The sequence below is a fragment of the Camelus bactrianus genome, chromosome 1 (genome assembly GCF_048773025.1).
Source record: "Camelus bactrianus isolate YW-2024 breed Bactrian camel chromosome 1, ASM4877302v1, whole genome shotgun sequence".
NCBI lineage: Eukaryota > Metazoa > Chordata > Mammalia > Artiodactyla > Camelidae > Camelus > Camelus bactrianus.
The window spans coordinates 47,399,136-47,424,141 of NC_133539.1; the positions used below are offsets into that span (position 1 = coordinate 47,399,136).

General features: G+C 33.6%; 1 protein-coding gene across 6 annotated transcripts in view; it reads left to right on the forward strand.

Annotated features, from left to right (window-relative positions):
• Positions 1 to 25,006, forward strand: part of DZIP3 (DAZ interacting zinc finger protein 3) — a 104,356-nt gene that overhangs the window by 6,125 nt on the left and 73,225 nt on the right. For 3 of the 6 annotated variants that reach the window (XM_074363088.1, XM_045507183.2, XM_010970756.3), the window contains 7 exons: positions 1,565 to 1,695; positions 7,601 to 7,712; positions 11,261 to 11,330; positions 13,782 to 13,937; positions 19,459 to 19,575; positions 22,996 to 23,076; positions 24,413 to 24,537. In XM_074363088.1, the coding sequence (XP_074219189.1) occupies positions 7,672 to 7,712; positions 11,261 to 11,330; positions 13,782 to 13,937; positions 19,459 to 19,575; positions 22,996 to 23,076; positions 24,413 to 24,537 (590 nt within the window). In that variant the 5' untranslated portion in view covers positions 1,565 to 1,695; positions 7,601 to 7,671. The remainder of the gene's footprint in view (positions 1 to 1,564; positions 1,696 to 7,600; positions 7,713 to 11,260; positions 11,331 to 13,781; positions 13,938 to 19,458; positions 19,576 to 22,995; positions 23,077 to 24,412; positions 24,538 to 25,006) is intronic. The other 3 variants (XM_074363099.1, XM_045507187.2, XM_045507186.2) reach the window with 2 other exon arrangements.

Below are 25,006 nucleotides of genomic sequence, written 5' to 3' on the forward strand. Positions count from 1 at the left end.
TCATATCTCAAAATCAAAAGTTTGCCTTTAAAAAACCCACAGAAGTACTATCCATTGTTTCTGAATCTAATTTTGTAGTTAAGTAAAGGTGAAAGTGAGATATTTTTATTTAAAAGTTATACTATTTTTAATTATAACTAGTATTTTCTGAAGTCCTACTTTGTGCAGAGCCAGGTCCTTTGCATATCTCCTTTAAAAAATTTTTGTCCTTTAGGAAATAGATACTATCGAGTTTATGAAATCTGTTTCCTGAGTTAAAAAGTGAAGTTATTTTCTAAGATGGGTGTCCAAAGTAGATTATGGACTCCTGAGATATGTGAAACTGACTATTAGGATATGGGAGCAAATAGTAGAACTTATCTGTTTACTTATTTTAATCTCATTCTCTTTTATATTGTAATGGTGCTTACAATAGCATGGATAACACAAATGAATTGCTATTCATGTATTCTCAGATTTACTTCCTTAGAAGTATGTGATCCAAAAAGAAAAGATTTTAGAGAAGTCTTTAGAGAAGTCTTCTAAAATCTTCTTAAGATCTCTAAAATCTTTAACCTTTAACAGAGTATTTGAACAGGTACTATATGTGGTATAGTATCTGGCATTGTTCTGAATTGTTTTGTTGATTAAATGAATTCTCTTAGCAAAAACTAATGTGAGTAGTATACAATGAAATATTAAACTGACAAAATTAATTATCTTACAATATCATTTACAGACCAGGAAGGTCATGTAAATAGTTTTGTTTCTGTGTTTTTATGTGCATATTATCTACTTTAGTTCATAAATTGTACACTAAGCTTATTATAAAGTCAAGTATGTCACACTTAATGAGACTAGTGTAAGGAACATGGAATTTGCAGTTTCACTAACTGGGACATGAATTCCTGCTCTTATTGATTTATTAGCCACGTAAATTCTCTAAGCCTGAATTTCTTAATTTTTAAAATGGATGACAGTAATACATTTTACAGAGTTGTGTGGAAATCAGATGTGTAGTCAGGATGCCTAGATGTATAGCCTAGACCCCTGCTGAAAATTAATCTTATTTTCAATGAAACTAAAGTTAATATACCCAGCTTATTTCATATAATGGAAGCCGAAAGCTTGATCTACCTTCTCATCTAAACCCTTCTTACAAAAGTAAGCCTTTCTGAGATAATGAGAGATAGCTACTTTTCTTATATATGTGGGATCAAGTTGGATTTGGGTAAAGTCATGGTGGTGGAGGAGTCCAGTACATATTGTGTTCTCCATTCCCTGCATGTATCATGTCTCAACATTCTGTCTTGTTTCCTTTTTTCATTATTGTCTAACAATTCTAATGACAACATAGTATTTTTAAATTGCTGAAAATATTGCACTTTTGAAGAGTTTGTTTGGGGGTAACAGGGTTCTTTCAATGGTCCTAGTTACATTTCTGAGCAGCGTGGTTTTGGCAATGCTACCTGAAACTGATGGGTAGATAAATATCTGGATTTTTTTCAGGTAAATTCTAACCTGTGCATATTTACTATAGGTACATTTCAAATATTTATAACAAATTAATGTGTATGTTTTGTAGGTTTGCCTGTGTAAGTCCAGGGATAACTGACTGAATAGATCTGAAGAGAACTGAAAACCTACTTCAGGCAAGATGCTAATTTTGACATGGATATTCCCTATGTTGGCAGATTTATAAGGATGGGGCATTGGGTATGCATTGCAAGTTTCTTGCTTTCTGGTACAAGCTGCCTGATAGTGCTAACAATGATCTTTGCTAAATGGCAAGAGCTGAGATAGACAGTGAGTATCCTGGTCATTTGAGGCAGAAAATATCTTCGGTTCCTGATAACTTTGGCAAAGATATTCTAACCATTGTCTGTTAGTCCTGGAGTTTAATTAAGCAAGCCATATATTTTTTCCTTGAGAGAAAATATTGTTTTGGCCTCCCTTGTCTAAGTATGTTCATTTTGAGGCTTTGCCAAGAACCTAAACAAATACAAAATGGAAGAAATTAATGAAAAATTAGAAAACCAAATAGTCAGTAGATTTTGTTCATTCTTCACACAGCTAATAACACTGGTGGTACAACCTGTTATTCTTTGAGTCTAACCTGATGGTCCTAGCCCTTCTTGTTTACCCAGTGCTATCTAGCATGTGAGAAATAAAGGTTTTGAAAGTTCTAGAGCCACAGAGCACCTGCAAAAAATAGTTAGTTTTGATTCTAAGGAACTCCCATCACAAATATCTTGAATTGTTCTTAGAAACTGTCCTCTTCATGGTTTTTTTCAGCCTTGAAGTGGTTACTATACTTTCCATATGTGGCCAAAACATCTCATATCTCAAAGGAGTTTTTGGAATTCTTTTGGCAAAATTTAGCAGGAATGATAACTAGCATTGTCAGAGTTTGCTTTATTAACAGACCCATGAAATTCTGGAGTACATTGAATTCAATGCTGAAATAGTAAATCCAGCTTTTTAAGATAGGTTTCAAAATTTTACCAAGATGCATGTTCAATATTGTTTATTGCAGCATTGTTTATAATAGCAAAAAACAAACACACACAAAATGGGCACAATTGAAGTATTTATCAGTAGTGGTCTGGTAAAATGATACATTTATACAGTGGCATGCCATGCAGTTTAAGGAATATGGCAGATGTATATGTGCTGATGTGAAAAATGCGAGGGGCAAACATGCAAAGTAAGCTGCCATGTGTGCCATTTGGGATATAGTTGAAAAGTGTTTTTGTCGCAATTCTTAAGTCTAATTATTACCATTCCTTTTCATACGATAGCATTTCTCCAAGGTAGAGAATTAGAAGGAAAGTGAACTGATTTTGACACAAATTTAAACAAAATTAAGTGAAGATGATGATAGGAACACTTACATAGTTCTTAATATATATATGCCAGGTATTGTTCTATTACATGTTTTAAACATTTACTCTTCACTACAACTCTGTGAATCACATACCATCTTTATCCCCATTTTTCAGACGATGAAACTGAGGCACCAAAGTGTTAATTAATTTCACATAAGTTTGCATGGCTAGTATGTGTTGAAGCACATTTACATACCCTTGCAGACTGGTTCCAGTGTCTCTGTGCTCTTAACTACCAGTTCTGTATGGCCTCTCAACTTACATTTGATGTTGTTGGAAACTTAATGAGATACATTATTATTTCTCTTCCTTGTAGACAAATGATTTGTTGTTTGTGTTTATACATAATACCTAATAACAGGATGGTCTTTTTTATTCCAGGGAACAATCTGTTTTATGTTCATTTAGTTAATCTTTTCCATTTTAACTCACTCATTTAGTTATGTAATTCTCAACTGGGGGCAATTTTTCCCTCAGGAGACATTTGGCAGTGTTTGGAGACATTTTTGGTTGCTACAGTGGGGCTGAGAGGTGGGAGAGAGTTGCTACTGTCATATACTGAGTAGCTGGGGATGTTGCTAAACATCATTAAAATGCATAAGACAGCTTTCTATAACCAAGATTTATGTAGCCCAAATGTCACTAGGGCCAAGAAACCCTGATTTAGTGGGCATAATAAAAATTTTCAATAATTGAATTCCTTTCTTGAAAAATACCATGTATATTATTTTGTTTTGAAATTAATAGCATTGAGAAGAGCGAACTTTATTTTCACTGTTTTTTTACACTAATATTACTCACTTTTTCCACCTGGCATTGTGTGATCTGTAAGTATCAGAGCTGACAAGGGTAGCGAATTCATAGGACATCCACCCATACTTTGAAATGTAAACTTGGCCAATTAGATCCTCTAACTTGGTCAGATGACTTAATTAAGATGAGCATTTGAGTGGATTTAAAAAATAATGTGCCTATATACAGTTTAGGGAAGTGGTAAGAGAGCTACAAGGTAAATGTTTAAATGAATGATTTCAAAAAATTATAAACGAGAGCTATGCCTACTTAGATGTGAATATGCACAGCTTTTAAAGGAGGAAAAAACAACTCTTCACAATTTAAAAAAATGTTTCGTTTTATGTAGATAAGAGGAAAAGTGGGAGCTGGGAACTCAGGTAGAGATGGAGTAAGAAAGATATTTAACCGTTATCAAGATAAGGATGGCAGTACCTTAGTTTTCAACCAGTGAAACAGCCTGCAGATAAAATCATTTTGGTTGGTGGATGAAGGTGCACTGTAAATTGACACTGAACTTTAGCTTGCCCTATGATCAACCAGCCAGAACCCATAGGTTCCTGCAGAAGAGCAGTTTCTCAGTTGCAGGAAGGCAAAATAAATGTTTAGTTTCCTGCTGACTGGATAAGTCTATTGAAATGAATACACCAAGGGAAAACAGGTTCACCCTTTCTTCCATGTTAACCCTGATTTTAAAGGTTTCCTTCAGCCTCTCCTAGAATGGTAAGAACTTTGTATTATTTTAGAAGCACAGTGGCAACGTTTCAGGCTGGCTACTTCCTTTGTGTTGCTAGGCACTTACGCCTTCCTTCCCAGCAGAGGCTGTCAAGTGCTACTGCTGCTGCTCTTTGCTGGTAGGGTTTGCCACACATCTGCTTAGCTCCTGGGAAATGATGGGATTGATGATCCTCTCTCCTGGAAGGCCTTTCATCACAGAGATTTGTATCAGGTTGTATTTTTAAGCAGGCTGAAAAAGAAAGCCATTAGCTCTTCTTAACCCTTAATTCAGGATACAAGTATCTTCTGATTTATTGGTTAATTTTATACCCTTTTCTTTTCAAAGCTGAACACTGAATAGCTTGGCAGATGCCTTCTATCCTCTCTACCTTTGTTGCCAGAGGATTGTCCTTCTTTCTTTTCAGCCTCACTGTGATCTGTGCAAACAGCTACTGACTGCAAGAGAGCTTACCAGAGGGAGAAGTATACATGTCTGAGCTTTTAAATTCTGAAAATGAGGGGATTGTTTTGTCTGGAAAAGTCATACGTTGTATGCTCTGGCTATGAAATGATGCCTGTTAACTTTTTATTAAAATAACCAGGGAGGTTATAGAAACCATAAAAGAAAAACAGCTTGATCACAATCCTAAAACTCTCAAAGCCATGTCCTTTTCTATACAGCTTTATTAAAGAGATGAAGCAGATCTGATTTAGTGTGAAAGAATAACAAGGTTTATCCAACCTCTCTCTGCTTCATTATTGGCTTTTAGGTTTGTATCTTCCATCGATATTTAAACAGAGAATGCAAATTTAAATAGGTGTATGATTTTGCTTACTGAATTTAAAATAAGTAAAAGTACAAAATAAAATAATGTACCTAGGAGAACCAGGTTCTGCATAGGTAAGTTATTTTAATACTGACAGCAAGAAATGTTTTGTTAGGGATGGACAAGAAACTGAGAGGCATTAGGAAGCTCTGTTTTAAATGAGGGAATTTAGATGGAAGTCTTTTTGTGTGAATCTTTGCATTTTTGTTTTGATTAAGAAGTATCAGCTACCATTGAACTGTTGGAGAATTTCTCTTGTTTCTCAAGACTTTCTGTGTAACTTAGAGCTGCTGTGAGTCACATACAGGGTATAGACAGTCTCATAATTAGGAATACCTGTTTTCTTCATGATCCCCTCAGGACTTCTTTTAGCCCTTACACCAGGAACTGAGTTGTCCCCTCCCCCATTATTAATGCTTATTTATGACAAGATACTCAGACCTCAAAGCTTAGGAGGGTCAGGTCCTACAGTTTCTTCTTCCTTCTGTGTGTTGTTGGCTTTTTCTGACTTTCTGGGAGACTCAGTCTCATTTAAAACAATGTTCCTTTGAGAAAATACAATCTGAATTCTTTTTTTTTAACATTTTTGATTTATAATAATTTCACAATGTTGTGTCAAATTCCAGTGTAGAGCACAATTTTTCAGTTATACACAAACATATATATATTCATTGTCACATTTTTTTCTCTGTGAGCTACCATAAGATCTTGTATATATTTCCCTGTGCTATACAGTATAATCTTGTTTATCTATTCTACATTTTGGAATCCCAGTCTATCCTTTCCCAACCCCCACCCCCTTGGCAACTGCAAGTTTGTATTCTATGTCTATGAGTCTGTTTCTGTTTTGTATTTATGTTTTATTTGTTTGTTTTTTACTTTAGATTCTACATATGAGTGATCTCATATGATATTTTTCTTTCTCTTTCTGGCTTACTTCACTTAGAATGACATTCTCCAGAAGCATCCATGTTGCTGCAAATGGTGTTATGTTGTCTGTTTTTATGGCCGAATAGTATTCCATTGTATAAATATACCACAATCTGACTTCTTAATAGGTGACTTACAATGATCTTGTGGAACATGTTTTTTTGACTTGAGAGTTACCTGTGCTGAATTGCCTTTTAGTAATGGAACTCCAAAAGTTCTACCGCTCGAATTTTGGGGTATGTTTTAATAATCTTTTAGAGAAACTGGCTACCCAGTTACTGAAATAAATAAACAGTCCAGAGGCAACAGATGAGAACATTATCCAGTCTTGTGCTTGGCAGCAAGGTACTCTAAGTCTGTTTTATTTATGCTATTGCTACCACTATCTTTTATTTTTTCTCATTTCTTTCTTTGCCCCAAAGCACCAAGCAATAGTTTTTACATACATTCACTCTAACACTTCCTGGTCTTATGTACAGAGGGCTCAGAAAAAGAAGTCAGCCTCACTGAAGGCAATGGAGTCTGATGGCTTGAACTCTCAGTAAAAGAGATCAAATGGGACTAATTTTAGAAGAGTTGGTGTTGGGATAAATAGAAAGCTGTATAATAAATAGATACAATGATGATACTCTGTTCCCCTTTTGTTTTCATTTATGTTGCCTTGGTATTTTTTTTGTTTCTTTCAGGAAACATCCACAACATCCATTGATATTTGTACTAGAGAATATGCAAGAGTTCTTTGCATCCCACCTCTGTATTTTATGGAGCTAGAAATACAGTTTTAGGAAAAAGCAGTTCAATGTTAGAAATGTTAGAAAAAGTAGTTAGACTAAAAGAAAACAAAACAATTAGTGCTATCAAGATTGTGTTAAAGAGGTACTTCTTATACCTCTATAGGAAATAAATTATTACAAACCTTTTGAAAAGTCATTTAGCAATATATACCAGAAGACTTAAAATATTTGTGTATTTTGACCTAGGAATTCTATTTCTGAGAATTTATTATAAGGTGATAATAATAAATATAAAAAAGACTTTATGGGCAATGCAGTTTATCACAATACTAATTATTTATAATGAAAAAAATGGGAAACAATCTAAATGTCCAACTATAAGAAATAGTCAGGGAAACCCCAGTCAACCAATTGTTATGTAGCCATTGAGAATGTTTACTAGGAGTATAAAATAATGTGAAAAATGTTTTTGATATAGTGTTCATTGGTGGAAAAGGTAGAGTATCGCCTATTCAATATGATTACAAATTGATAAAATATATCTGTACTTGGGAAAAATTAAGTGTATTAAAATATAGGCAGTGATTTATGTTTCGATTAGGAAGCTATGTGATTTTCATTTTCTTTTATAGCAGATTCAAAATTTTCTTTAATGATCATGTACTGTTTAGATAATGGGGTGAAAGAATGAAAGCCTCCTACCTTCCTACTAAAAATATTATTTTTCTTGCAGTTTTAAACAGCAGGAGTAAAAGTCAGCCTGCAAACTTTAGAATAAGACTTTTGCAAAAAACATTGTGCAGCATGGATTCTGTGGATTCTCTACCAGAAGAATTTCTTGTGAGGTAAGGGATGGGTTGATAAAAGCCAAATGAATTTGTTGCATTCTGAAGACATGACATTTGTCTTTTCCACATAACCTTGGAAAACTAGTGTGAATGTGATACCATTATGTTTCAAGACAATTTAGCATCTTTGATTAGTGGAGGATGTAGACTGGGTGAAATCTAACTTTGCAAAATTTCTCTAAGGACCACACCCTTGGTAAATAGTTAAGAACTGAAAAATGTACCATAGCTTGCCACACTTGGGGCATGCTCAACAAGTAATGTTTTATTTTTTATTTAACAAGCACTTACATAGATTTATTTTTTCTAGGTATTGTTTTAAATGCTGTTAGAAACGTTAACTTATATAAACCTCATAACAAGTCTATGAGGTAGATGCTGTTATTATGCCCATTTTATAAGGTAACCTAAGCATAACACAGAAGACTCTACTGCCTGGCTCAGTTGGGCCTAGGCCAGATGTCAGTCTGACCCCTCCAATTAGGGAAAGTTCAGCCTGCCTATACCTCTCCCATTTAATGTTAAACAGCAGGTTAGTATTGGAGAAGGAGTTCCCACCTTTAGCTATCTCATATAATAAGCAATGTGTTATATTACAAGCATGTACTGATCTCCTTGGTCTTAGGGAGTAAAGACTAAGATAAAATATATATACTTAGGGAGAATTATAATAGGAAAATATATAAAAATTATTTTATCTTTAGGGAAAATGTATGCATAAGTGTTAATATTAGAGATGCTGTGGCTGTGTATAGGGGGAACAGTAATTATTGACTGGGATTCAATGGATTTCCACAAGGTGACATTTGAACTGAGCTTTAAAGAATAAAGACAGCTTCTGATGGGTATTGAAGCAGAGCAGATGGGAGGTTGTTTGGCTGAGAAAGCAGCAAGTAAAAGTAAGATAAATTCTTGGGGAGGATTTTGACTCCTGGTAAGAAATTTAGCTTAATTTTGTGCAGAGCCATTGACATTTTAAGAAAAGAAATGAAATTTTACACTCTTTTGGGAAGACTACCTCTATTGATAGTGGGAAGGATGACAAGGTATGACACTTGTAATAGTTCAGGAAGAAGCCAATGAAGGCTTGCATTGGTAGGAATAGTAAATAGTAAGAAAGGAGGGATTTATAGAACTAGAATCAACAGAATTCTCTGACTGCTTAAATGTGAGAGAAGGGGCAAAGAGAAGTAGAGATGGCCCGAAGGTTTCTCATGACCAGAAGGAAATCTCTACTGTTCACTAATATGGGGATCACAAAAGCAGACAGGCTTACTGTGTATTGAGAAAGTAAAAGAGAGGACAGATAATGAATTTAGCTTTGGACGTGAGCAGATTGAGGCGCCCCTAAGACATTCTTAACGGAGATTGTTGAATGGGTGGTTGGAAATGTGTAGCTGTAGCATCAAAAAGCAGTTAAGGCTGGAGATACAGATTTGGGAATCATTAGAATGAGGTGCTGTTTGAGTTCATGGAAGTTTGCTCACTTATTTGTTTGTTTTTGCATTTAGTCATTTATTCAATAAATATTTGAGTACCTACTTTATGTCAGATGTTGGGCTAGATACTTGAAGGTAAAGTAGTGAATAAGAAGCAGGGCCCTGATCCCTATCTGACAGTGTTTATTCGTGGGCATAAATGAGATTGATTAAAGAAGAAAATGTAATATGAAAAAAGAATTAAAAATGGAATATTACTATACAATATACTGCATACATTTCAGGTATGTTATAGCAAAATTTCAGCCTCTCTCAGCAGCAGAATAAAGTACACAGGTGATAAAAGTGGCAGAATAGCAAAAGAAAAATACTAATCTTGCACTTAGTTTTAGCTTTGCTAGTCCCCAGTGTGTAACTTGAAACAAGTTACATAACCTCTCTGGACATCAGTTTTACCCATCTATAGAATAAAGTGGCTGCCATATATGACTGCTGATGTACCTTCCTGTTCTATATTAAATATTATTAAAATAATAAATGAATAAAGTGAGTGAGAAGAAGAGGGATAGCCAGTGGTACAGACTTGAGAAGTGGACAGCTGGAAGGATGGAAAGACTAGGAGAACCAGCAGCAACAAAGGATGCAGAGGTTACGAAGGAGGGTTGGAGAATATGATGGATAATGTTAAATGATGCAGAAAGGTCAGGTAGAATCAAAACCTAAGACAAAGCTGTTGGAATAGCAAATAGGATTTCATTAGCAACTTTTATTAGAGCAATTTTAATGTTGGGGAGGAAGTGCGGGTTAGTTAAGTTTACACATTGAAATTTGTGGTGGAACCTATAGAAAATATGGAAGCCCATGTCCCCCAATACTGATTAAGAAGCTCTGAATTAGGGTTTGGACATCTGGATGTTTCCAAAGTTTCACAGGTGGTTTTAATATGCATCTGGGACTGAGAACTACTGGGTTAAGGAATGAGTGATCATGAAATAGAATTAGTAAGTAGAGTATATGCTTTGAGAATGTTTTGTATTTTTTCTCACATCTGGAGAGTGCAGAATACTGCTGCAGTGTTTTTCATTTCTTGATGATACAAGTTCCTTGTATTCCTTTTAGGATTGGGGCTTAGAAATAGAAGAAGAGATAGTTAACAGGTTTTTCTTTACCATGACACTTTAAAAAGCAATATTGTGAAGTATTATTTATGTGTATGAATCATCTTTTGTTGAAACTTTCACCACCTGTCCTAGTTTCCCCTGACAAAATCAGTACTTAGTAGATGATAAATGATTGTTAAGTGAGTACATAAATGTGAAGTAAAATAGGATAATAGTCAGAAAGTAAAAGTCTAAATAAATAAATCAATTGATGTAAGTTTCTCACCTCATTTTATCTCTGCTGGTTTATAGAATTAAGAAAATTATATAAATCATACATGACCCTATGTTACGGTTCGTATATTATGAATCCTGTGTCATGGTTCTGTATGTAGGCAAAAGCAATTTTATAAGTAAATGTTTCAGTTTAATAAATAATACTGCATATGTTCACATTTGAAGCCCATGGCAAAAGCAAAACTTGTCAAGTTACTCCTTTTCACAAAAATAGTTAATAATTTTTAAACATGATACTTTGCCTCAAATAAAAAAAGTTATTTTGGAAAACTGGAAAATTGTAATGCTAAGAATCTGAAACAAAAAAGAAAATGATCTGCGTAAGATAGACCTTTTCCAAACCTTAATTATCTTCATAAACACATATATACATAAAACAAAACATCAACCTTTTCAGTCTTTTTTTTTTTTTACATTGAAAGAGTGCTATAAAGTTAATTTCCCCCATTATTTTGGTCTATTGTGTGTCTATTAAAGAAGAAAGAATTTTTATTTCAGCTTTCTGATCTCTCTGCCACCATCCAGTAAAGAGCTTTTCTTTAACTTGAGTCTCTAAAAAATATGATATCTACCACCATTACCAGTCTTTGGTACATATTGTTTACACTTTTGAAATTTTCAGGCAAAAATTCATGTTATCTTTTTACTACTACAACTTGTATTCTTTGTAAGAAGATGCCCTGAATATACTTTTTCTTCTTTAAAATAGGGATCCTCCTGTGGAGGAACAGGCTATGGAGGAAACCAAGAATAAGGTAGAAAAATCAACTGATCAACTGGTAAGAGAAAATTTAATTTTCATTAACTGTTAGTTAACTAATAATGACTAATGTATGAGAATATAATGCTAAATTTGATCAGTTTAATTACCTGCTAAAAATTTTCCTACCTTAGTGGTTATGGTTAAATCTTTCTTTGATAATTAATATTTGTATCTCAAAGTTATCATTCTAAGCACCAGTCTTCACTGTAAGTTAAAATTAGTAGATAATTGAATTGATTTGCCCAGAAACATCCTAACAATCAGTTTTAAGAAATCTATTTGTCTTTAAAGCAAAATTCAAACAAAATGAACACTATACACAAAGAAAACATACACAAATAATTTTAGTAAGAAATTTCACTGAGTTGTTTCTGAATTCTCTTTCCTGTTTTTAATCATCATTGTTTCAGAACCTCCAGTTCTAAATGAATGAGAATAACTGAATTATATACTAATATAAGGCTTTTATTGCCAGTGACTATACTTTATGGTAAATTAAAAAAATATACATAACATATTTGGGAATATTACATGTGCTTAATTTAGTGAAGGATGTTTGAAGAGGTATTTATTTGTTAGATTCTTGTCAGTGCAATTTTTACCCTCCACTTAATTTTGTATAATGGTTGATGTCCACTTATTAATAAAGTTTATAAAAGTTATCCAGTAACTTAGGAGAAGAAAATGTAAGGATATAAAATAACCATAGTATTCACCTGCATGAGGTTATCACCATAAAAAATATTGCAAAGGAAATACAAGATGTGCAAATGTACATGGGGATGTACAGTTGGACCAGGAGGATTAGATCCAGAAAGGACATTTCTAGATACAGATTTGGGAATACAGAGGCAGAGGAGGTGATAACTTTGATTTGAATTTGGCTTAGATGCTAAATCTATTTTGCAAAAATGGATTCATCATCAAATATTTTGACAACTAACTTAAAAAATTAAAATTGTACTTATAATAAGATAGATTTAACAGGCATGAGGCTTATAATATTTCCTGTAGAAAAATTTTTATTCATGCCGTAATCTTGCTTGTGGATCAATTTGGTAATTATTATTAATTTGGTAATTATTATTAAAGGATTCTTCAGTGACTTTTGACTACAAGATTGACCTTTAGTTTGAAATATACGCACTATTGACAATGGTCATTCTTTATAAGGGTTGGTTTGGTTATTTGGGGGAAGTTTTTTTTTAACTTACTGAAAAATTTCAAACCTACAGAAAAGTTGCAAGAATAATATAATGAATACTTAGATACCCTTTACTGAGATTGAACAAACTGTTAACATTTTCTACATTTTTGGATGTAAATATAATTAAGTACTACAAAATGTAAGATGTATTTATTAGGTATTATTGGGAATGGAGGACTCTCAATTTAAGACTCAGACTCAGAAGGGGAGATTAGACAGATAGTCCTGCAGTGGATTTTATTGGTTCCTAGTCACTTTTCTGGATAGTTCCAGGTCTGTTAGAAGCCTTGCAGTTGGAGTCACCCCCCACGAGGGCATTTTCAATGACTCTGTATGGCCTCTGCAGTAAGAATCTGTCTGTTCTGATATTCAGAGGTCATTAGCAGCATATTCATGTTCCCAAAGTTTCAGAAGAGAATAGGTACCTTGTTAAGGTTTAAAGGAAAGCCACCATCCATTTCATGCCCTTTATTCATTTCTATTACTTATTGTTCCTCATAACTAATAGAAAATAGAAAATCCAGCAAGACTTGACTGTATAGCTATCAGTTAACCGTTAACTATGGCTTTGTAAGTCTATAAGGATCAGTTTCTGAAGTCACAAGATTATCACTGTTTATTCTGACTGAATTGAGAGTGTGCATAACTCATTTTATTATACTGCTTTATTTGTAATTTAAAGTATTACAACTCTGTTCATTTTCAAATTGCTGTGTTTAGTAGCTGAAACATTAGTCACATAAAAAGCACTGTTAGATACAGTTTTCATATTATTTTGTAGAATAATCTATGTAATATTTTAAGCTTAGCATTTTTTATGCTTTAAACGGACTAATTCAATACATGCTGTGTATTTCTCAAGGGCAACCATTTTTTATGGCTTAACTCACCTTTAAGGCTAAAATCATTCATGTTTCCCATCCCATCACCATACATTCCACCACCATACAAAGAAAGGTTTAATTATTTCCACCTTTGAAACTATACTTTGTTTATTACTTTTAAATGCATTTATAATGGCCTTCCCTATATTAAAACTTCTTGAGTTTTGGTCTTAACTTTCTGTCTACGTTGTAAGCTCCTCGAGAGCAGAGAGAATGTCTTATTCTTTTGGGGACTTTCTGTAGTCTGTCATAGTGATCTATATATAGTGTATAAAGGCGCTTTGTTGTTTTTTTTTTTTAAATACTTTGGCTAGTTTTAATATTAGAGTAAATAAGAATATGGATAATTGTGTAAATTTTTAATAATGTCTCCTAGGACAAACAGGAAAAGGACACATCTGCTGATCTTGTTCCTGTTAACCTACTATTTGAAGTGAAGAAGTTATTAAATGCAATTAATACTCTACCAAAAGGAGTGGTTCCTCACATCAAGAAGTTCTTGCAAGAAGATTTTTCCTTCCAAACTATGCAGGTACAATCATCATTTGTTTTTTGGGACAGAAGTACAACCCTCTGTCTATGACTGTCTAGGGAAAACACATTGTGTTCCTTTACTCTCACACTGCTACCACACCCATAGCACTTCTGACACTAGATGTGTGGGTTTAGTTCCATGCCAATCAGTTCTCCAACACTAACTGGGTGTCCTACAAGTCAATTCAATTCCAACACTACCACCTAGAGTTAACATCAGATCCCACAAGTTAAGGACCCAGTCCCACAAGACTGCTTGCACTTCAGATGCCAGTCACCAGTCCAGGTTGTCCCAGTACTTCTGACTGACTAGCTATAAATTGAGGTTCCCATAATCTCTCTTGGTTTCAATAATTTACTAGAACAGCTCACAGAACTTAAGGGAACACTTAATATTTATGTTTACTGCATGATGAAGGATATGATAAAGAATACAGCTGAACAGTCAGATGAAGAGATGCATAGGGCAAAGAAGGGTCCTGAGTACAAAAGCTTCTGTCCTTGTGGAGTTGGGGTACACCACTCTCCTGGCATGTGCATGTGCTCACCAAACTGGAAATTCTCCAAAAACCAGTCCTTTAGGATTTTTATCAAGACTTCATCATGTAAGCATGATCAATTATTAATTCAATTTCCAGCTTCTCTCCCCTCTGTTGGGCATGGGGCTGAAAGTTCCAAGCTTCTAATCATGCCTTGGTCTTTCGGTGATCAACCCCTAAACAGAAGCCAAAAGAGTCACCTCATTAGAACAAAAAACACTCCTGTTATCCAGGAAATCCCAAGGGTTTTAGGAGCTCTGTGTCAGGAACCAGAGTCAAAGACCAAATATTGGCAGGAACTAGGGACAGGTCCATATACATATTTCTTATTATTTTACGATGAGTCCTTTTTCTTTTCTTTTCCTTCCTTCCCTTCTCTCCATTTCTTTCCCTTTCCTCCTCAACTCCTTCACTCCTGCCCCCTCCCCTTCTTCCGCTTGCTTGCTTGCTTGCTTGCTTGCTTTCTTTCTTTCTTTTCATAACAATGTCACTAAGGTCTTGAAATCTCCATCTTACATCTATTGAAGGGTTTTGGTTTCAGCTTTGACTATAGACTTTTATTAATTAAGCAAATAAAGTTGTTGCTAGCCTTTCAAGAATAATGGTAGAAATGTGGGTTAGTAGTTTATAAGCTGTTGACTGTAAGGTTTAGTGTTTGTTCTAATTCATAGCCCACAATGTGCCCCTGGGAGAGCAGACTGCTTTCAGTTTTCCTAATTTGTAAAATGTTGACAAATTTTTCAAAAATATAAGATATAAAGAAAAATAATAAGACTTTTAGATTTTAAATGAGATAAATATTCTAGAGAATGTATTATAGATTTGCTCCACAAATAGTTTTACTAGGTAATAATTTGTGAAACTCAGCACAAGATGGGTATCAGTTTATAAATTAATGTAATTTCCCAAAGTTAAAGAAAATGATCTACCCTTTTCTTTGTGACAATTAATTAGGAGGAGGGAGCAGAACACCTTAGATATCTTGAAAAGGCCACATTTGCCTTTTCTGTGAAATAATATATCATTAATTGTTTCTATGAAACAAATTAATATTATTATGATTAAAAATTCAAAAAAACCTGAAAATATCAAAGACTTAATATACAATTATAACCTCAACTGAAGTGAATTTATCACAATATGAATTCTGGTTTGAAATTGATGGAATAATGCCACTGTTTCCTTCTTTTTTGGAAATCCCTGAGAAACAACAACAAGAAATAGAAATCAGTTTTTTATATATGTATAAATACATATGTGTGTGTGTGTGTGTGTGTATACACATACACAGTAGCAAATTAGAAGGTAAAAATGTACTAAAAGTATTTTATTTATTATGGCAACAAAAAAGATAAAATACCCAGGGAAACACTTAAGAAATATATAAGATATAAACAAATGTTTCTCAAAGTTTTTCCAAAGCCACTTACATGAACCCATCTGACCCCATACTAGTTCTAAAGAGTCAAAATCTCTAGGGGTAGGTCTTTACCGAATACTCTACACCCTAATTTTCTTCACGGTAAGTTTAGAAATCAATACACTATATTAAAACAATAAATAAAAATCTCTAAAACTCTGTTGAAGATAAGATATGAAGACCTGAATGGAAAGCAATACATGTAGGAAGACACAATCTGAGAAAGATGTCAATTTTCCTGAAATTGATATTTACAGATATTACATACTGAACAATAAAAATAACAGAAGGATTTTTTTGTTATTGTTACTAAAAGCTAATTTTAAAGTTCAAATGGGATATTAAAGGAATAATAGCAAAGAAAATACAGAAGAATATGGAAAGAGTGGCTAGAAATTTGCCCACTTTGATATTAAAACTTACTATGAAGCTCTAATAACTAAAAGATTGTGTCATTTGCTCTTGACTCTACAGGCAAGTCTAGAAAATAGAAGAGAAATTCCAGAGGTAGACCCAAATACATACAGAACTTTTACATATAAGATAACAAATTGGTAATACTGAAGGGGAAATGACAAATCAGCAATTCCAATGGGAGATTTTAACATTGCTCTCTTAAAGAACTGATAGAACATGAACACAAAATTGGTAGAGCTATACCAAACTTGATCTGACTAATATGTGTAACACTGCAGTCAACAATGGCAAAATATATATTCTTTTTAAGTGCACATAGAACATTTATAAAAATTGACCATATACTAGTTCACAAAGCAAGTCTTACCAGATTTTAAAGAATTAAAAGATGTAGAGTATGTTTTCTAACTACTGTACAATTAATTTAGAAATCAGTTGCAAATAGATAAACTAGAAAACCATTGTTTCTAAGTTAAGATATATATAGTTAACCCAGGTGTCAAAGAAGAAAGCACACTAGACATTAGATGAATTTTGGAACTGAATGAGAAATATATGTGAAAATTTGTGTTATTAGATAAAAGCTGTGCTGCAAGGATTATTTATAGCTTGGAATGCATATAGTAGAAAAAGAAGCAGTTATCCAAACATAAAATTCAAGAAGTTAAATGAAGAACAGCAAGTTAAAAGTAGAGTAGAAAAAAAGAAGTAATAAAGATAGCAAAACCTAATGAAATAGAATAAAACAAAATGGAAGAGGTCAGTAAAACCAAAACTTGCCTTTTTTTGAAAAGACCATTAAAATTGATGAATGCTTGATAAGAATGTTCAAAAAAAACAGAGGGTAAAAATAACCAAAATCATGAATGAATGTGAAAACATCAATACAATTTCCATAGCCATCTGTTTTGTCTGAAGGGGATTAAGAGGTACAGACTTATAGCTATAAGATAAGTAAGTCAAGGGGATGTAATGTACACAAAGGGAATATAATCAATATTGTAACAAGTTTGTATGGTGATGGATAGTAACTGGTCTTATTGCAATGATTATTTCATAATGATGTCATAAGAAAAATATCAAATCACTATGTTGTACACCAAAAATATATTATAGGTTAATTATAACTCAATAAAGTTTTTTAAAATCCATAGTCATCTAAAGGGTAATACAGAATTCTGCTACTTGCTGTGGCTGCCTAGGTTGGTTTAGAGCAACCTTCCTTTGAGAAGAACTAGAAAAACAGGACAGAATCTTTCTTATTAATGCATATTTGTGCTTTTCTGGCATATCACTTAATTCTGCTAGTGATTGAAATGATTCCAAGCTTTACTTCTGTTTTGTGAAGAAGAGTCTATTTATGATTGACCTTTTGTAGCAGATACTATTAGTGCCCTGCCCATACCCGATGGCCCCTTGTATGCTATCATTTCAGTATACTCTGGACAATTTTCAATATCTCCATTTCTATGCCTCAGGCCTTTTTTTTTTTTTTTTTTTTTCTGAAACTACAGAAGGCTGTACTTCTCATGGCAGTTCATAGGTTCTAAGGAATTAACACTGCCACCACCACCCCCCCTTACCTCAGAAAGCACTCAATCAATAAGCCTTGGGAGTTATAATATCCCATTTCTCTCTCCCCTTGAGTTGGATAATACTGAGGCTTAAATTTTTCCGTGTTTTCCTATTATATTAATCCTAGTCACCCGCTGTGGGTAACTAGCTTAATACCGTACCTATTAACTTAAAGCTGCTTTCTCTTCCCTGATTCATTTCTCCACTCCCCTACCATTATTCTCTGCATCTCTACTACTTACATTCAAATCCTTGTATCAGGATCTGCTTCCAACTGGAACCAAAACAGACATTTTTACTCTAAGGGTAAATTTCTTCAGGGTCCAAACCAAAAGAATAAGGTATTTGCCAGGGCCCCTCTTCCTTGTCAGGTCACACACTCCAATTTTCCCCTGAACTCTGCATGCTTGCTGAAAGTCCTGCCTGGCATCTCAGCCACAACAGAATACAGCAATTGCTTAGGGAGAAAAGTGGCTCCAAAATTCAGTCTCATGTCTCCGGGCCTTCCTCCTCTCTTGCAAGTTGGCCCCAGAGATTTTCAGTGCCTTGGTAGCTTTGCATTGCTTTCAAAACAAATGTTTTTTATATTTTATCCAGCTTTTTTAGTTCTCATTGAGAGAATTGTTCTGAAACTACCTAAACTGTTTGGCAAAGGTAGAACTTCAGTGTTATGTTTTATATACTTATTTAAATTCAAGAGATACTGTTGAGTAAATAGTTAGATCTGTGAGTCTGGAATTTAGGTGATAGTTCTGAGCTTGAAATATAAATTTGGAGAATGTCAAATTTTTAAATATTGTTTGTAGATGTATTTAAAAAGGTGACAGTGGATTACTTTATTTAGGGAATATGTATTGAGGGAGAAGAGGTTCATTAAATTGAGTGTTAGAGAGACTGAAGTAAAGTGTATGGTTAGGCTAGGAGAAAAAACAGGAAAGTATTATATACTGGAAAACAAGTTATGAAAAGTGTAGATTAAACTTCCCACATAGATAATACATCATTAAACACATAATGTAATTTAAGCCAAGCACTTACGGGTACACAGGATTGGAGAATGGACACAAAGATAAGATATAGTTCTTCCTTTCATTTCATCCATGTAAATAACAAACTATGGTATATAATAAATCATATATTAGCTTTGTTCCAATTGGATGACAGCATAAGATGGTTTGCCCTGATGTTAGTATTTTTACTGCCAGCATTCCTTTTTACTGAAGGTTCAGGTCTGGAAGGAAGATTTTAGCTGTTAGAGAATAGAAGGTATGAGAATGAAGTGGAATTATGACTTTCCTCTGAGTAGGAGTAGATGTTGCCAAGCCCTTGGCAGGCATAGGGATGCTTTTTAGTGTTTTGAGGAAATAGTTACTAAGAAGATTTGTCAAACTACTTAGAAACAAATCCATATGAGAACAGTTTTATCTAGGTCATATGGATTTTTTTAAACCATCTTTATCTCTATTCTCCAAATTTTCTACAATGAGCATGTATTATTTGTATTATAAAAATATATGTGGGTGTTTGTTCTGAGTTAAGGAAATTTTCAATTCAATTATTTTCCATAGAGAGAAGTTGCAGCTAACAGCCAGAATGGGGAGGAAATTGTTCCTGCTTTGACGTTACGTTTCTTAATAACACAACTGGAAGCAGCACTTAGGAACATTCAAGCTACTAATTATACTGTAAGTGTTTTAATTTTGAAAGTTTGAAATAATGGACTTGGACAACATTCTTCAATGAGAGAACTGCTAATGAATGCTTATTTTAAGGTGTAGGCCAATTTATATTTTCCTCATTTACCTCTAGAGAAAGGTACAGATAAATTAACTTCTTTTCTGTGTCTTGTACTTTCTTATGACTGCATCTCTTTAATAAGCCTATTCTAGTTTCCTTCCTACCATAAAATTGTTCATCTTAAATAAAAAGAAACTTGAACTAGTAAAAATAAGCTTTCCCAATTAGAAATGGAGAGTCGTGAACTTCAAAAACTACTCCTTCCTTTCCCCTTAATGATTAATCATCTCCTCTTTCTACTGGTATTTCTGTTCTTGTAAAAATTGGAATTTCTACCGTCTTTTATTGAGTAATTATATGAGATAAAATTGATGAGACATATTTATATGTTCAAGGTCAAATGATACTTTAGAAATAAATAGACAAATCTGAGGAAAAGTAAACATTGCATCAGAAATCAAGGCCAATAGTATAGGACATAAAAGGAAAGATCAGGTCTTTGAATAATTAAATTCAGTAAATGAAGTTTTACACACATGTAAGAGATGTATTAGAGTTATCTCCAAGAAAGAACTACCCAGGCATCAAACAAAGTAGCCTAAGACACAACATACTATATTATAATTGTGTACAAAGAGATGAAAAAGTCTTCCTTGTTTAGGACTCTCAGGACAGGTTCTAAGAGGCGATATATTTCCACCATAAAGGAATTCTAGATGGAGTCAAAGAGAGAACAAAGAAAAGGGAGTTTGCAGCAGCATGTAATCCCAAGAACTTCTGGGATGCTGCAGACCTGCTGTTTCTCCCATTGACCAGGTTGCTAAGCAGTGAAATAAATCATTATAAAATCAGCATCAATAGATGCTGATTGCTTAGACTTCTTTACCTGAATGTTACTTTAGAAATGAGTCTTACACTAAGAATGAAAATGTTTCTTCTCTTGATGGCACTCATGAGCAGAATTGGAACTGTCATGATCAGAGCAGCCTGCTGCTGTATCCAAACGGCTCTCCCTGTTCCTCGGCTCTCCCTGTTCCTCGGGGCCACCAAGGAGAGCTGAGGCAACCTTGTAGGAAGTGGCAGTAGGGTGGGGGTAGGGGACAGCTGCTGGTAACATCTCTGTTTCCATTTGCTACCTGGAATAATCTCTGTCAGTGGGGGCAGGGTAGGGAGGAAAGGGCAGGGCATTTAGGTTAGAAATGTACCACTTGCATCTTTAAATTCTTAACCTTCTGTTTCTAATTATAGAGTTACTACTGTTACTACTTTATATTGTTCTCAAATGCTCTTTTTGTTTAGAACTGTATGAACTACATGCTTTGTTTTATTATTCATGAAACTAGTTTTTTAAAAGTTAAAAAATAATAGCTCATACTTATTTAGTGTTTGCTATATAACAGACACTATTCTAAGCACTTTGTAAGGATTTACTCTTCACAAGTACCCTACCTCATTATTCCCATTTTACAGGTTAGAAACGGGCATGGAGGTTAAATAATTTGCTTAATTTATCAAGTACTAAGTAGTGAAGTTAAGATACAAACCCATGTAGTCTTGGCTTCAGAGCTTCTGCAGAGATAGGAATTTGAAGATGGAAACAAATTAGATGTTACAGGGGAGTTTGTGTATATAAACTCAGTCCATTGAGAACAAGCACATATGTCTTATTTCCACTCAGTTTGAAGCCAAACTCTTAACCTCAGCCAGTTATAAATATATACTGTTGGCTGTAAGAAGTGTGCTAGATGAGAGAATACAGTTAGATCAGTATAAAAGAAAAGCTTATATTCTTTAGATGTTTATCATCCTTATGTACCTGAAAAAAAAAGAATCCTGTTTTAGTATGTTTTAGCAGTGAAAAAAGTTAATGTGGCAAAAGATATGGTTATTCTCTTTAGTCAATACAGAGCTTATGAGCAGAATGAATAATGCTTTTCTCTGTAGAAAATTTATTTAATTTTTTATTTTGAGATAATTTTAGATGCACAGAAGTTGCAAAAATACAGCTGTAAAATACAAAAGTACAAGGAGGTCCTGGTGTACCCTTCAGTTTCCTCCAATAGTTACATCTTATAGAACAACAAAATATTATCAAGACAGGAAGTTGACACTGGTACATGGGTGTTGTGTCAGGGGTCTCTAAGGCCCCCGTGTTCAGAAGCACTCATGGGATTTGGTGTAATGCTGTACTCATGCTGAAATTTATTAAAGTGATATAGTAAAAATACATACCCAGACCATAAGGGTTAAAACATAGGCAGTCTAGAGGAATTCATCTTCAGGCTTCTTATGTTTTCTCCCTTTTATGAGAGGTCACACAGAGTACATCTCTTCATCACCCCTCCACAACAAAAATGCAGCAGTCTGTGTGTGATTTCTGCCCAGGGAAGTCCATTAGAGAATCAGTGCTCAAGATTTTTATTGGAGGTTGATCATGTAGGCACCCTCTGCCTAGCATGTGTCAAAATTCCAGACTCCGAGAAGAAACTCCCAGATGTTCAGCTTAAATGTCATAGTGGGCGCAGTCTAGGCACAGTGAGCCACCCCTGTCAGTTAGAGAACAGTGGGAATACTCTTGAGATGCAGATTTCCAGACACCATCCAAGGGTTAGCCTTGTAAGCAGGTCTTTCTAAGGATAGCATTCCCAGCTAGGATAAATTTTTTATGCACAGGTATGTATAGTTCTATGCTGTTTTATCACAAGTGTGTATTTTTGTAACCATTACTGCAATCAGAATAAAAGAACTATTTCATCACCACAGAAATCTGTTATGCTAATCTTTTATAGTCACACGTACCCTTTATCCACCCTAATCCCTGATCTGTTCTCCATCTTTAATTTAGCATAGACCGTTTTTAAATGAAGGAAATATTCATGTTTTAATTTTTCACTAAATAAGTGATAAACTTTATATCTATAGTGTTGTAACAAAACCCACACATGGACAATAAAAGACTTTGACTTAAGAGATTATTTTATTTTTTAAGCTAAATGGTGGATACTTGGGTGTTTGTTGTTCTTATACCTAAAATATGAGAGAGAGAAAGAAAAAGAGTGCAGGAAAGAGAGAATTAGAATTTTTTGGAAAGATTTAGTATAACAAATCTTGATGGCATTTGCTTTCATTTTCTTTGATCAAACTCGAATGTTTTGTTTCAAGATTATTGACTACCTTTCTTGTAGGACAAATTATTAAATACATCTAAAATGCATTCTATATAGTGATTACTAGATGGTTGATAATATAGTAATAACTTTAACTATTTTTAATAGTTACTAAATAGGCCTAGGATATTTAATTAAGCTTGCTATACTGAAAAATATCTTAGTCTAAATAATCAACTAAAATGTATTTTGTCTTTTTAGGCACATCAGATTAATATTGGTTATTATTTGACATTACTGTTTTTGTATGGAGTAGCACTCACTGAAAGAGGAAAGAAAGAGGTATGTAGAATCTTTTATTTGCCCATTATAAATCTCTTCACATACACTGACTTCATTTTAACAAATTAAAACATTGATTTTTGAAATTCTCTAAAAACTGAAACCATTCAGTGACCTTTCTATCATATATTTGAATGTAGAGTAATTATTCCTGGGACTATATTGTGAAACTATAAATACTGATAGAGGAAACAATGTTAGCTTATAACTTTTGTTATTTTATTTATCTTTGAAATACTTACCATTTATGTAAAACAGAAAATTGTTTAGCTTCTTTCACTTATACAGTATGTTTTAACACATTTTCTAGTGTAATTTAATCTCTCTGGTCTTTATCTTACATTTTTGTAAAATATAAGTTTTACCTCAAATTCTTTGTCTAATAAAGTGAAGTGCAAAAAGTAAAAATCTGGGAGATAACTAGGTGATTTCTAAGGGTCCTTACAAATTTAACATTCTCTTTTTCTTATTTTTAATTTCTCAGTTGCAGCCTTGATATCTCTTTTACTTTTTATATTTCTAAATTTATACTCTACTTCATTTCATAAATTAAGTATATAAATCTGACTTGTTAATTATATGAAGTAGAATTTATAAGCACCAAACTGAAAACATTTCCATTTTAAATAATTTCACATAATGCTAAGTATTGTTTTGTGTGATATGCTAGAGAGTATTTTAAAATGAGGCCATGCAGCATTTTGCCCCAGGGAGACCAAGACTATTATGCCTGTTTGTTTTTTTTTTCCAAAATAAACAACTTTTTATTGATGTACAGTTGATATACAATGTTGTATTTCAGCAAAGTGATTCAGATGCCTGTTTTAATAATGATAACTGAAGCTATTATTAGAACTGATTCTGACCTTTACGTCTTAGCTATATTGCTATAAACAAGATAGTCCTTCCCCAAAAGAGACTGTGTGTTTGAAAAGTCACTTATTTCCCACTTGAAAAATTAGGAAGATTTGTGCTTTAATCAAAAAGAAAAATTAGGAAGAATTATAAAGAATTATGTTCCATAGTCATAAGAAAAGCCCTTATTTTGGCTAGTAATATTTGTCAGTTTTTGATATAAAAAATGTTATTGTTTTAATGTTCACTTTGAAACATTGGTTAAAGATCTTAAGTTCTTTTGTAATAAGTATTTTAAGCACTGAGTACATTATCTATGTGATCATATACAGAGATGCTAAGATTAGAGATGTGAATAAATAACCAAATGACTGGGTCAATATTAAAGCTGCTCTAACCTCCAGTTTGGGGAATAATTGTTTATTGTAAAAGAAAAAAAATGCCTTTTACATCAGCCAAACCTAGTTTTATATTACTACAGGATTATATAGAAGCTGAGAATAAATTTCTGGTGATGAAGATGGTGATCCAAGAAAATGAAATTTGTGAAAATTTTATGTCTTTAGTTTATTTTGGACGTGGTTTGCTTCGATGTGCCCAGAAGAGGTAAGGGTTTTAATTAACGGGTAGATCTTGCCTGTCAACTTTCAGCATTATGCAATGGGAATAAAGTTTGCACAGTATACCAGGGATTATGACATTGTGCTCTCCTAATTCTTTTCTTCTTCACTGATTCTATAGGTAATTTCTTTAATATTCTTGAACATATTAAATATCCAACTTAACAGGCCATATCAGTAAAAGGCAGTATAGTATAGGCATTAGGAACATAGGCTTTGGAGTCTAACAGACTTGGGCACAAATACATTTTCTACCACTTACCTAGTATATGACTCTAGGAAACTTAATGTTGCTAAGCTTCCTTATCTTTGGAACTAATAATAGTACCCACCTCATAAGGACATTGCAGGTGATTAACATAAAGACCAGGACACAAAAATGCTATTCTTAATAATAATTATTGGTTGTAGTTATTAATATTACCACTTGGAATAGGTGTTTAAGGTACAAATGA